This window comes from Numenius arquata, chromosome 6 (assembly GCF_964106895.1).
Source record: "Numenius arquata chromosome 6, bNumArq3.hap1.1, whole genome shotgun sequence".
Lineage (NCBI taxonomy): Eukaryota > Metazoa > Chordata > Aves > Charadriiformes > Scolopacidae > Numenius > Numenius arquata.
In genome coordinates, this window is record NC_133581.1 from 51,053,037 (window position 1) to 51,065,574 (window position 12,538).

Below are 12,538 nucleotides of genomic sequence, written 5' to 3' on the forward strand. Positions count from 1 at the left end.
ACCGATTCTCTTATAACCTGTGTCATTTTACAGTAATTCTGTGCCATCACCAGTTGAATATCAATCCACTCTACTCATGCTTCTTTGTCCTGTGCATCACCTTAGATGAGGCAAAAGGCAGTAGTCCCACTGAGAGCATTCCCATAGTGTGAGGATCCTTGGTCAGGAGAATATCATTAGTCTCTTTTGTTTGTGCTGCCTGGTCAGAATAAATGAAAAAGAGGAATAAAATAATCCAATCCTTCCTTTTATAGATTTAAATGGGTTTAGAGAACTTTAGCTATGTTGTGTGAATGAAGATTAAAATGATTTTTATCAACCTGACTCAAAATTAACTTCCTCTTCTATTCCTAGACGTTCAAAAAAAAACCAGAACACTTTCCCTTCTTTTTCAAATGCATACTGGAAGCATCGCTGGTTGAAAATGACAGTGAATACTCTCTGCATGAACAGACAGTCCTGCTGCTTTTCCTTGATCACTGCTTCAATAGTTTGGTATGTTAAAAGTAACTGTAATACTTCAGTGTGTTTATGCTGTTCTGTGTGAATAGGCATTTAGTTTAAGCAATTTCTTCTTACAAGACAGATGAAGCAAAATTCCCATTTAAGGAAGAAGATGCTACCAGAGGACTTTTATCTCTTTTTTACTCTTGCTTTTTTTCTCACATCACGTTTGCTTTTCTCTGACACGAGGTCATAAAAGAGACTCGAAATTGGAAGATTGGCACTTACTGCCATTTAAAGGCATATATGCAGACAAATTTTAAATGGTGCTTAAAAAAATGTGTTTATATTTGAAAAGGTGCTTCGCACTCAAAAGCAGATTACTTACTACTGTACTCTTTTTAGTTTGGCTGGCAAATTGCGCAAAATTATTTCCATTAACTATTGAGAAAGACAGTAATTTTTTCACTTTTGAAACCAGGTTTAGATAATATTTATATCTACACTTCTCTTGAGTTAGTTTTAAGAAAGCATTGGACCAAGTTGTGCTCTCAGTCTATAGTGGACAAACAGTTATACATCCTAATTAGCAAGTGTGGAGACTAATTTAAAATTATCTGTTACATGAAACAGTACTCTGTTACCTCTCTTGCTACAGGGTTTTTTCTTTACTTATACACAGGATGTATCAGTCAAAATCAGGATCTGCACAAGTAAAGAACAAAATCGTGTCTGGCAGACAAAACAGTTGAGAAAATGTATGATTTGATGTTTGGACTTAGGAGTGATTATGGGAGCCAGTAACCATTGTGAACCTTATGCATATACTTTATTGAGGTAGTATTTTTCTGTAGTGGCTGTGGTACAACGGATCTTCACTTTAAAGGAGGGTTTGATAGTGACTGTACAGAATCCAGTTTGCAGAGCATGTTTTTCATGTAACATGGTATAGAAGCCAGTAACAAAGTGTTTGTAAAAGCATACTGCTATTTGATGCTGCACTTCTTTGTGAAATGCAGAATGGGATAGACACAGTAGTGTTTTAAGTAAGGAGAGCTGAAGTGTTAAGTTTCAGAATGCTGAGAATACAGTATCTGTCTGTGAAGACACGTTTAAGATTTTGATGGAAGTTTTTCAGTAGTTTAGGCGAGAAAGAAAGCTTTGTGAATCCAGGTCACGGGCAGAGTTGGAGAGAGAACACTTGAAACAACAACTGAAGTTACATGAATTATAGAAAAAAATAATTATTTCAGAGAATGGGAAGAGTGTAGATGAAGTTGGAGAAACTTGATAAATGAAGGGCTTCAGGAGAGAACAAACAGAGTAAAAACAAATAGAGAAAGCACAGTAAGAAAATTCAGTTCAAGAGCAAGAAATGACTGAAGAAGCGACATCAGTTCTCATCAGCTTCTGTGCTGAAAATACTTACATTGATGGGGCCCCTGCTAAGTATTAAGAATCCATGAAAAGAACCTAAAATGCAAAAATTATCAACAGTTTTAAGTGTTACTGGGTAGGGCTATTGTGCAGTTTCCTATTACAAAATTGTGAAATCTAATACAACAACATACAGATTTTTGTCAGATAGTGATGTACATGGATGTATTTTGTAAGACAGGCACATCAGAAAACATAAGAATTTTTAAAAAACATTTTCTGTCTGTAACTTTCTAACAGGAAGTGGATTTGATCAGAAGTCAGGTGCAGCAGCTCATTTCCTTACCGATGTGGATGGCTCTACAACCTGTAAGCATAACACTGTAAACTGGCAAAGCAATCTTCTAGGCACTATGCAAGTCCTGTAAAGTGAATTCTTACGGAGTACTGTTATGGAAGTCTAATATTTAAAGCTGCCTGCCTTGCTATGGAATTATATTTTTGCTTGCTTGGTAAAATTCTCTTTATTGTTTGTTGTAAATTTCCATGTAATTGTAATTATTAATTAATTATGTAATTTTTCATAAAACCAAGCTTTGTTGCTTATAGCTTTTTCAAGCTACAATTTGTAGACAAGGCCATGAGATCACAGCAACTGGTGAGTGGAGCTGACATCTAGCCATGGCTAGACTCTCTCTGGCGATTACATTCTTGTTTTACAGTGATACTTAGTGAGATTAATCCAAAGCAGCTGTTTATTTCAGTTTGTTATATATTTTTTCTTTTTCAATAAGAAGACTGGATTGTGTTTTGATCTCTCATGAAAACAAGGATTCTTGGTGACTGAATAACATTTTAACATTTCAGAAACGACTGGAACAAGAGCTGAAAAAGACACCAAAACTAAGAAAATTCTGGAATCTAATTAAGAAAAATGATGAGAAAATGGATGAGGAGACAAGAATGCAGTATGTTACAGAAACCTTCTTTCCTGTTAAATCCAAAGCCCTTAATGTGTTCATTGTGTTTCAGCTAAAATAAATTGTTTCGTTAAAAAAATGTGTTTTTTAAAAAAAAAACTATAAAGATGGCAAATAAAGATTGATCATATGTGGTTTCCTGGAAACTATTTTGTTTTCCAGTAGTCTTTGTGCAAAGTACTATTATAGAATTCTAATGTTTTATTTGATCAGTGAATTTGCGATACCAAACATTTAAGCTAAAGGATGAAAGCCATAAGAGAATATTCGTGTAGTTACTCATATTTTTTCATGACCTTTAGCAAATGTTTAGCTCTTGAGTAAATAGCTTATGCAAGTCTTTGACTAAATTTCTGTGTATCTCACCAAAGTTAAATGTTCCAATACCTTTGTGTTGCAGTGTGGTGAGGTGTAGGTGGTGACATACTTCTCTTGGAGTCAGTAGAAGCATGGGTTGTTAATGAGTTCTGTGCCTAAAAATGTAGACTCTGCTAATCTGTCTGCATGAATGCAGAGAGAAAAGTTATCATCTAAACACTTTATGTGTGTTTCAAAGCACCATTATATAAATTTTAAAGCAGCTAACTTTGTATTAGTGAAAGATACAACGTGCTTCTAGTCTGCATTTAAGGAATGTTAATGTTTTTATCATATGTCTGATTTTAGAGCATATCGGGAGAGAAGATTTCTTTCACAGCTCATTCAGAAGTTCATTTCTGTGCTAAAATCAATACCTGTCTCAGGTAACCGTGGTTCTTTTGCTACTTTGTTATCTGATAATGTCTTACATTTTTTTTTTTCTGTTGCTGACGCAACTACTCCTTAGGATACCAACCTGAGGTTGGTGACCTTGTCTGGATGGGGTTTTAGTGAAATCCATGCCTGTCTGTATGGATTTCATGTCAAAATTAGTATTCAAATCTGTATATGCTTTAAAAATGAAATAGCAGAAAGCTACTTTTAACCTCTTCTCCTTTTGTTCAGTATGGATTTAATAAAGTATTTCTGGGTACTGATATTCTTTGTTGTGTGCTTACAGCCTTCTTACAGCATTAAAGCATTTCTTACATACTTAGATGCATTGTTAAACAGGTGGTATAAATGCATATCATAAGGCTCTATTCTGTCAGTACTGTAGATTTACGGTAAGAACAAAAGTGTAAGTGAAGTGAAATTCTGTAAGATTTGACTGCTCTTGATTTATAAGTCATTGTGACAAGCAAAATTATATGCTTGCCTGATTTAGAAAGGAAATGTGTTTGTACAGGGAGGTATTAGCCTTTTGACAAAAAAGGCTTATTATGCTTTAAGTGCAGCACAATTTGGGTGAAATCACTTCCCAGAGTTCTGCTTTTCCTCTTAAACTCTTAGCAAACTTCAGCTCTCAACTGAGCTCTAAGGGGAAATTCTGTGTATCATGGCTTCCTCAGAAAGGATACCTATCCCCTTTGTTTTCCCAATTATGCAAGGCCTTTTTTAGGAAGATTTACATGAACAGTTCTTTGGAGGCTTGAGGAAATGGATATTCATTAAAGCAGACTTAGCGTTATGTTTTGACATGATTCTAAAGGCTCCTTAGTAGCCACCACTGAGCACCTTTCAATATTGTCAAGGCCTTTTGCACACACCTTGATTGTAGCTTTTAAACAGGTATTTTTGAGTGCCTGGAGTTAAAAGTTCTTAAGCAGCTTAGCAGGCCCTTGGTATCTTGTGGAAGTGTGCATTTTTGTATGTCACATTGGTTGTTTTTTTTCCGGAGTGGATAAAATCACTTCTGATACTGTGTGATTCCATTACTTTCTTATATCCAAAAATCTTCTGGTTTGCAATGAAAAAAAGGATTGTTTCAGAAAACAAGAAGAATATGCTAGTTAACTTTTTTATTTTGTTAATCTAATACTGGTATATTAGTAGCATTTATTACATTTTTAAAGAGTAGTTCAAGTACAAATATATTGTGATGTAGATCAATGGCAAAAAGAAAGATTTTTTTTTTTTTATTATTTTTATTTATTTTTATTTTTTTTTTTCCTATCTAGGTCCTATTTCTATGGACAAAGTTCATTATTGTGAGAGATTCATTGAACTCATGCTAGATCTTGAGGTAAGTTACTAAATTGTTTCAACCTGTTACCAGGTGTGCTTTTCTAGGGTTTAAATGTATAAAGTCATTATTACAGCCTTATTCCTGTTACCAGATGGTTATGTCACAGTTGTGCATATGGTTGCTTAATAGTGGTTTTCCATCTGTAAATAGGAGGTTGTAGCAGTGCATCCACATTGGGAACTGACTAGCAATGTTTATAAACCAGATGAACTGTTAGATAAAACTACTAAATTGCTCAGTGAAGAAGACTGTTAATTGGAGTAGTGGTAGGTAATGATTCTGGCAATTGATGAAAAAGTGTGACACTTTAATCCGCTAGGAATAACCCAGGAGTATTCTTCCCAGTGCCTAATATGTCTCTTAAAGTATCTTTTGTGTTGTGGGGTATAATCCCAGAAAGCATTGTTAGTTCTGAAACGCAAGCTATTTCTATTTGACTAGAATTCATTATCTAGAAGTAACAGTGCTGCTGATCTAGGTTTGTTAAAGAATAAAAGGAGGTTGAGTGAGGTTTTTTCCGTAGGTACTGAGAAAGTGGGATGCCTTACCACATTGCTTCACACTACCAGGATTAAAATAAAAGACATTAATTTATAATTTGTCACAAGTAGCAATTTATTTAAGATAACTTCAGATTTAGAAGACATTCTGAAATAAGACGGTTTTCTGAGACAGTAAGCACAGGGACTTTTAAAATGGCTTGATCTTGAACTTATACAAGCTAACTGTCCTCTGCTAAATCACTTAAGTAGCCTTTGCTTTTAGTTGCAATAGAAGGCATTCTTTAAATGAGTGCTTGTTTTCTTACGGAGATAATATACCCTCATAGAGAAAATTTGTATTTGAAGGTAAACTTAAGTCTGGCTGTTGGCCAAAATGCTTGGTCAGTATGTTCGATGTTGGTTCTCACTAGGTATTACAGGAAGGTTGAAACTCAGTTTATGAAGGCTGTGTAAATGACTGGAAAAAGCAAATGAGAAATTAGCTGTAAATGCAAGTCTTTTTGCCTCAGTAGCCTGTACTGTGTTCATGGGCTCTTTTTACTTATGTTGAGGCCTCTTTTGGAGTATTTGTTTCATATTAAAGTATATAGACTGCCATCAAAACTTGGTGATTCGGTAATTTGAAAGGAATGACTCCATGGAAAGCTCTTATAATTTTCTGAGTTTGGTTTTTGTAATTACTGTGCAGGGCAATTAACATTTTCTACTGCAGATTCTTTTATTTTCTTCTTCTTAGTTCTAAACACCATGTTGATCTTTTTGGCTTTCTGAATTTAGTCTGTAGATTCCATTGAGAACAACTCATTTTTCTTTTGAATTGTTGAGGTGTACTACTGTATGCTGTTGAACAGTTGCTACATATAGCAGCTTAAGCTATTTATTTATTGAGAAGAACTGATCTCAGTTTTGTTTACAAAAAAACTTTTACAGGTTTTTAATTAAGGTTTGTAAAATTCTTTGATCTAGTTTGAGTATAGAGTCTTGACTAGAAGATACCATACCATATTTAGAAGTAACACCGTTTGCAGTCTGGAGAAAGACAAGCTTGTCTTTCATTAAATTAGTATAGAAAACAAAAGTTTAAAACTATTGCAGTACTTTGACGTATCTTTTTGTAGCACACAGCCATTATGTAGACGCTTAGTAGTAGAACAATTGCTTTATCTAATTTACTGTTATTACTGGCAGGATGCAATCCCACTAATGGCAGGTTTGTGCTGTGTTCCCACTCCTGTGAAAGGCTGTGTTCGTACCTGCATAAAACCTGTGTCTTGGCATATGTAAATGCTGCTTTAATATGAGACCTTCTGTTAGTGTATTAGATATGTAAATAACTGTGCAGCAATCTATCTTGATATGCCTTCTTGAAATGTAAAGTTATGAGAAACCAGGATTTCTTAAATCTTGAAGAATTGCTTGTACTAACATGAGGTTGTTTACCACAGGCTTTGCTTCCTACACGGCGCTGGTTTAATACAGTGTTGGATGACTCCCATCTTGTTGTTCACTGTTACCTGTCCAGTCTTGCTAAAAGAGAGAAGGAGGGTCATCTCTTTTGCCAGGTGAGATACAAAGTTGGTGAAAGTAAGTTTTTCGTTCTGATGCGGCTCTAAATATCTCAATTGTTTTGTTTATTTTTTTTGTTAAGGCAGGTTTTTCTGATGGATGCAAAATACATGTTTATTTAAATCCTTCAGACAGTAGTTCTTCCTTACCTCTACGTCTGTGTGTAACTGCTCTTAGGTTTCTAGCTCTATTTTTGACCAATTCTTAAAAGTACAACCTAGAAAACAGCGCAGCTTCTGGCATGCTTTACCCCACGTATTGCAGAAGTTGTCACCAGTGCATTCTTCTGTGCTTCGTTTTGACCTCAGACTGTTCTATATCGCAGCTGTTTTTCACTACTGTCCTTCAGTTTACTCAGTCATAGACAGTATATTGTTTTTTATGGCAGGATCTGAAGCTCTCTCCCCTTTCTTGCATCTCAGCTGCTTTTCCTGCTGCTTGCTGTCCCCCATCTCTGGCATTTGCTCTGTTTTGCTGAGGGTCAGCATTGATGGAACACAAAGCCAGCTGCACATCTGTATAATTTTCTTCTTCTGAGTTAAATAATCTTGTTGAAAGGTTGGATGAATTCTGGAGCTGGCATCAGAACGGGCAGTAGGGAGCAAGACCCTCTCCCATTTGGTAGCAGCAAGCCATAAGTTGGGCTCAGTGTCTCAGTGAACTGGGTTACCTTAGTGCAGTTAGTTTCAGTTTCAAGTCCTGGTAGGTAAATGAAAGGGCATTGATTGTGGTCTGTGCTGTAATTTCTATGGCTTGTAGATGAGATACCTAAACAAAATGATTTTGTGCATCAGCCAAGTATAAGATTTACATACCACTCCTTTGTTCATTTCTTCAAGAACTGTGAGGAGCTCTTGTTTGTGCACAGAGCCCAGATTTGTCCTCTTAAATTTTTGTTTGTGGTAGGGTGTCTCTTATTGTTAATCCACTAATTTATACGGATGATGTCTCAGCTTTTAGATATGCTTAAATTCTACACTGGCTTTGAGATCAACGATCAGACTGGAAATGCTTTGACGGAGAATGAGATGACAACAATTCACTATGACAGAATTACGTCTTTACAGGTAGGCGGACAGCAAAGTGCTTACAAGAGGAAAGGATTTGGTTTTATTTTTTTGATCTAATTTGCATTTGGAATAGACATTAAATTATTTCCCAAAACAAACCTCTTATTCCTGTAACTCAACAGGAAAAATAGTTTTAACTTGACTTTCTATACTATACCAAAGACGCTAATGCTTCAGTGTTGTGTGTGTGACTGTGACTAAATAATATGCTCTAGCAAAAGACCACCACTTTTGATTTGATACTGTTGAAATGAACTGCTCCCATTAAATCTATTCAGAAGGGAAAATTAGGTGGTGTAGGAACTTAACTTATGATTATGCAGTAGATGGCACCATTTCTTCAAGATCAGTGCACGTGTATGGTATCAACAGTGGTCCTTTGTACATAAGAGACAAAGTAAAAATTCACTTTACTTGTAGTCATATAATTTTCAGATTTCTTTTCCCATCAGTTTAAACAAAAAAAATAACCAAGGAAGCATGGTTAAATTAAACATGTTCCTTGTTTTTCCTAGTTGTCTACAAGGCTACGTGTCTGCCCCATTATGTTTTATTTTAATGATAGAACAAATGCTGATAGGAGGCTGTATAAAACAGATGGTGTGTCGGAGGCACAAGAGTAACAAATAGACAAATAGGTGGTGCTAAGAAAAATGGAGATTTCACCTGGGTTTTATTAATATCCTGGTAGCATCCACAGAGTGGTACTATGTGTTACAAATCAGAGGAAGCTGTGCTCTTGTATAAATATGTACATTTTTATTAAGTTGTTTCATTAATATGCTTACATTCGGTTTCTGGGCATGGGTCTTTTGTAGAGAGCAGCGTTTGCACATTTCCCGGAGTTATATGACTTTGCACTCTCAAATGTAGCTGCAGTAGATACTCGTGATTCCCTGCTGAAGTTATTTGGACCCCTTAGGTAAGTTACCAAAATGAAATTTAACATGAAATTCAAATTCTTTGTTCTCAGTATGTTTTAATTTAAAAAATTTCCAGCCTTTTTTCTTTCTGATTTCTCACATGCCTTCTTATGTGACTTCTGAGGTCTTTGTGACTTGTCGTGGTGCCTTTACATCTGCTGAAATAGGGAGCAAGGGAGAGTTTGCATCCACTAGTCGGGAAGTACTAGAATTCCAGTATGAGAAAAATATCTGTATTTTCCTTTATTCTGATGAATGTGAGAAAGTGGAAAAAAAAAAAGTGTGTGATTTTTGTGGAAAATAGCTAGCTGCTTAAACTAAGTGTAGCAGTAATTCGCTTACAGTAGTTAACCTCTAATTTTTTTAATTTGACTTTTTTTACTCTTGTGCAAAAACTACAACAGCAATTGTAAAAGTATACCACTGAGTTAACTGTACTGTATTGTAAAAGCTGTGATTAAAAGGATAACAGTCTGTATTTTGACAAAGGCAACGTGTGCTCTGCTGTTTGGTTGTTTTCAGGTACATGTCTTGAAACAATAAATATTCACACCTTGCTGTGTTTATTGCAGATGAGTGGTTCAGCTTACAGCTGCGGCTGAGCATGGTTCACCCATGGAAGTGCTCCAGAGCACTTTTGTAATAATTCCAAAAATCAATATTTTAAATATGTCTTCACTTAAAATACTGATCTGTAATTTATGGTCTCTGATGAATTTCATAGTTGGAAATTTTTTTTTAAAGGAAAGCAAAAGAAAGTTCCCATAAGTGCTTTCTGTGGCGTTTCGGTGTCAGTGACATAAGCTTGTGTTTTTCTTTCTGCTGTGCAGCTCGAACGTTCTCCACCAGGTGGCATCGTACCTCTGCCTGCTGCCGCCCCTGCCCGACGGGGAGGACTCCAGCTACGACAAGGAGTTTCTGCTGGAGTTGCTGGTAAAACCATAATTCATATTGCTTGTATTTTTTCATTGCAAACTCAAGGTGCAGCTAAATCGAGCAACTACACTGTAGTAAAGTAGCTATATAGGACCTTTTTCTGAACCACCTGTGAACCACAACATTTTGGGTCTGCTGAGTAGCCAAATGCTTGTTTGACTATAGTGCTATGACCAATAGTTGGACTGTGTATTTGTTCATCTTCTGATGTCACTGTCATTTATATATTTAATTAAAAAAACCTACAAATCCAGAACTTATTAAAAGAGAGAAAATGGCAAGTGACCACCAGCAGTCTTATGGATTAATGTGTATGTCTCAAAAATAGCTTTATTGTCTCTTTCTGACTTACGGAAGTTTAAAATGCATCCTTTCTTTAGGTTTCCCGTCATGAGCGACGAATATCTCAAATTCAGCAACTCAACCAGATGCCTCTTTATCCCACAGAGAAGATTATTTGGGATGAAAATATTGTACCAACTGAGTATTATTCTGGAGAAGGTATGATTAGTAGTTCAGTAAATGCTGAACAGGGAAGTAGACACTGCAAAAAAAAAAAAAGCAGTTCTGATGCTGATGTTCATTCTGTCTTTGGAACTTATATATGCAGTACTTTGGCACACTCCAGCATGTTAGGGTAAGGTCGGGTTTTTTTGAGTTATGAATCAAGAACTTTGAGATGAAATTGTTAGCAAATTTATAGTGAATTTAAAGAAAAATCCAAAGGCCTGTGTTTATACAAAGACACTTACTTGCTTCTAATCTGGGTAACAGATGTGCTGTACCACCAGCTGTGGGACAGGTAGTTACTGTAAGGTGAAACAGGTTATGAAGCCTTCTGAAAATTAAAAAAGGGTGAGGATGGGAGGAAATTAACACTAATTATCTTACTCTCTTATTTCAAGGTAGAAGTGTACATGTAGAGTGCATATGCTCCCTTTCATTAACTAAATTTAGAACCTAGTGTTCTTGCTCAATGTGTCTGTGATGAAGGAAGCAAACTGCAGGTATTGCAAACAAGGAATTACGTAATTTTAAGCTTTGCAATACACAGCATGTATATTTTTGTCTAGCTACTTTAAAAAACTTATTTGAATGTGGATCATGAGAATTTTTATTATGAATCTGAACATTTTAATTTGGAATGTGGAAATTCCAAATAACAGTATATGTTTTCGAAGACCAGTATAAAGTATGTTTCTGGTTTGAGCAGTGAGTATTCTGTACCCTCCTCTGTGTAGGTTAGATTCAGAGGGCTTTTTGTGTAGGTATAAGCCTTAAATTCAGCTGCTTAGCATAAATTAGTTTTTTGGGATAAATTTTCTATGAACAAGTATTAATGAGAAGGAAGAGATTTTTGAAATTTGACTCCTTTAGATAAGGCAGGGTTATAGGAAACAAAGGATCTTTTCCAGACAGATATGGTACAAATGCCATCTAGAGATCTGCTCAAGAAGAGATGAAGTACTTATGTTTGCTATGATGCAAGTAATTAAAAGCTGATTCAGATTCTTCTGAATAGCAGGTCTCCTAATAGCGGGTTTATCCTTTAAATAAAAAAAAAGGCACAACAGAAAATAGACCAGAAAAACCCACCAAAAAAAACCAAAACAGGGTGATTGCTGTAATTTCTAGGAAATTAATATATAAACCAAGATTTTTTTATTTTTATTTCAGTAAACACAGAGGTTGCTGTAATACTCTGGAACATTCAGGTTTTTAAATACAAGTCAAGATAGCTTTACTAGCTGTCACTCAAACTGTATTCGAAGGCTGACTTTGCAGTACTTGAACTTGTTCATGCAGTGTGTGTATTTTGTGTTTTATTAGCCAAATACATTAACCACAATATATGTGTTGGTGTGAGGGGGAAGGAAAAATAAAGAGCGTCTCATCACACCTGTTTATGTGCTGTTTTGTGACTTCTTAATAATGGATTGAAGAAGTTTTATTAATGGTGGTATGTAATTTTGGCAAGTAACAGTGGTTGTTAGTGGAAACACTTCCTCCCGTGGTGACCTCTTTTGCTGTTATTATCTGTGTATTGATAGCAGTGTTGGGAAGCATTTCTGTTACTGTCAGACTGCTACAACTATTTTTCTATTTTGCTGCTTTTAGTTTCAGTTTATACTTTCTCATTTTGATCTCCACGTATTCTCCAGCCCTGATTTCAAACAAGACAGTTTTGGTTTCACCTTGGGGTTTGGTTTTTTGTGTGTTCTTAAACGTAGCTAAATTCTTGTGTATAAAACTTAAAAAAGAGTAATTTAGCCCAAGAAAGATAGGCATATTGTTTTTATTTTTTATTTTTTTTAAATGAGGGAAGAAGAGTATCTGTCTGATAAATGCTGTACAGCCTTTAAGAGGTGTTGCTTCAGGCCCTGCCCTTTGTGCATATAACCAGCTTTAGAGGACAGGGTTTGCTACTTGGTGTTGGGAAATGTGTTAAAGTATTTTATCACCATGAGGCTTTCCAGAATAGAAATTACTGTGTTCTGTCGCCTTTCTTCACTGCCATTGTATCTCAATGCATGTGAAAGCCAGTATGTAGTACATACACCAGTGAAAGGTTTCAAGGATAATATTGCAAGTTACAAAAGCCTGATGCTTTCACAGGACGTAAGCGTAGGTG

General features: G+C 35.7%; 1 protein-coding gene across 1 annotated transcript in view; it reads left to right on the forward strand.

Moving 5' to 3' along the window:
- The window catches only part of AQR (aquarius intron-binding spliceosomal factor), a 56,678-nt gene that overhangs the window by 6,152 nt on the left and 37,988 nt on the right, over positions 1 to 12,538 (forward strand). Inside the window, exons 6-15 of the mRNA XM_074150027.1 lie at positions 355 to 495; positions 2,122 to 2,190; positions 2,689 to 2,789; positions 3,468 to 3,544; positions 4,841 to 4,905; positions 6,857 to 6,973; positions 7,931 to 8,044; positions 8,866 to 8,969; positions 9,801 to 9,903; positions 10,287 to 10,407. Coding sequence (XP_074006128.1) covers positions 355 to 495; positions 2,122 to 2,190; positions 2,689 to 2,789; positions 3,468 to 3,544; positions 4,841 to 4,905; positions 6,857 to 6,973; positions 7,931 to 8,044; positions 8,866 to 8,969; positions 9,801 to 9,903; positions 10,287 to 10,407 — 1,012 coding nt within the window. The remainder of the gene's footprint in view (positions 1 to 354; positions 496 to 2,121; positions 2,191 to 2,688; positions 2,790 to 3,467; positions 3,545 to 4,840; positions 4,906 to 6,856; positions 6,974 to 7,930; positions 8,045 to 8,865; positions 8,970 to 9,800; positions 9,904 to 10,286; positions 10,408 to 12,538) is intronic.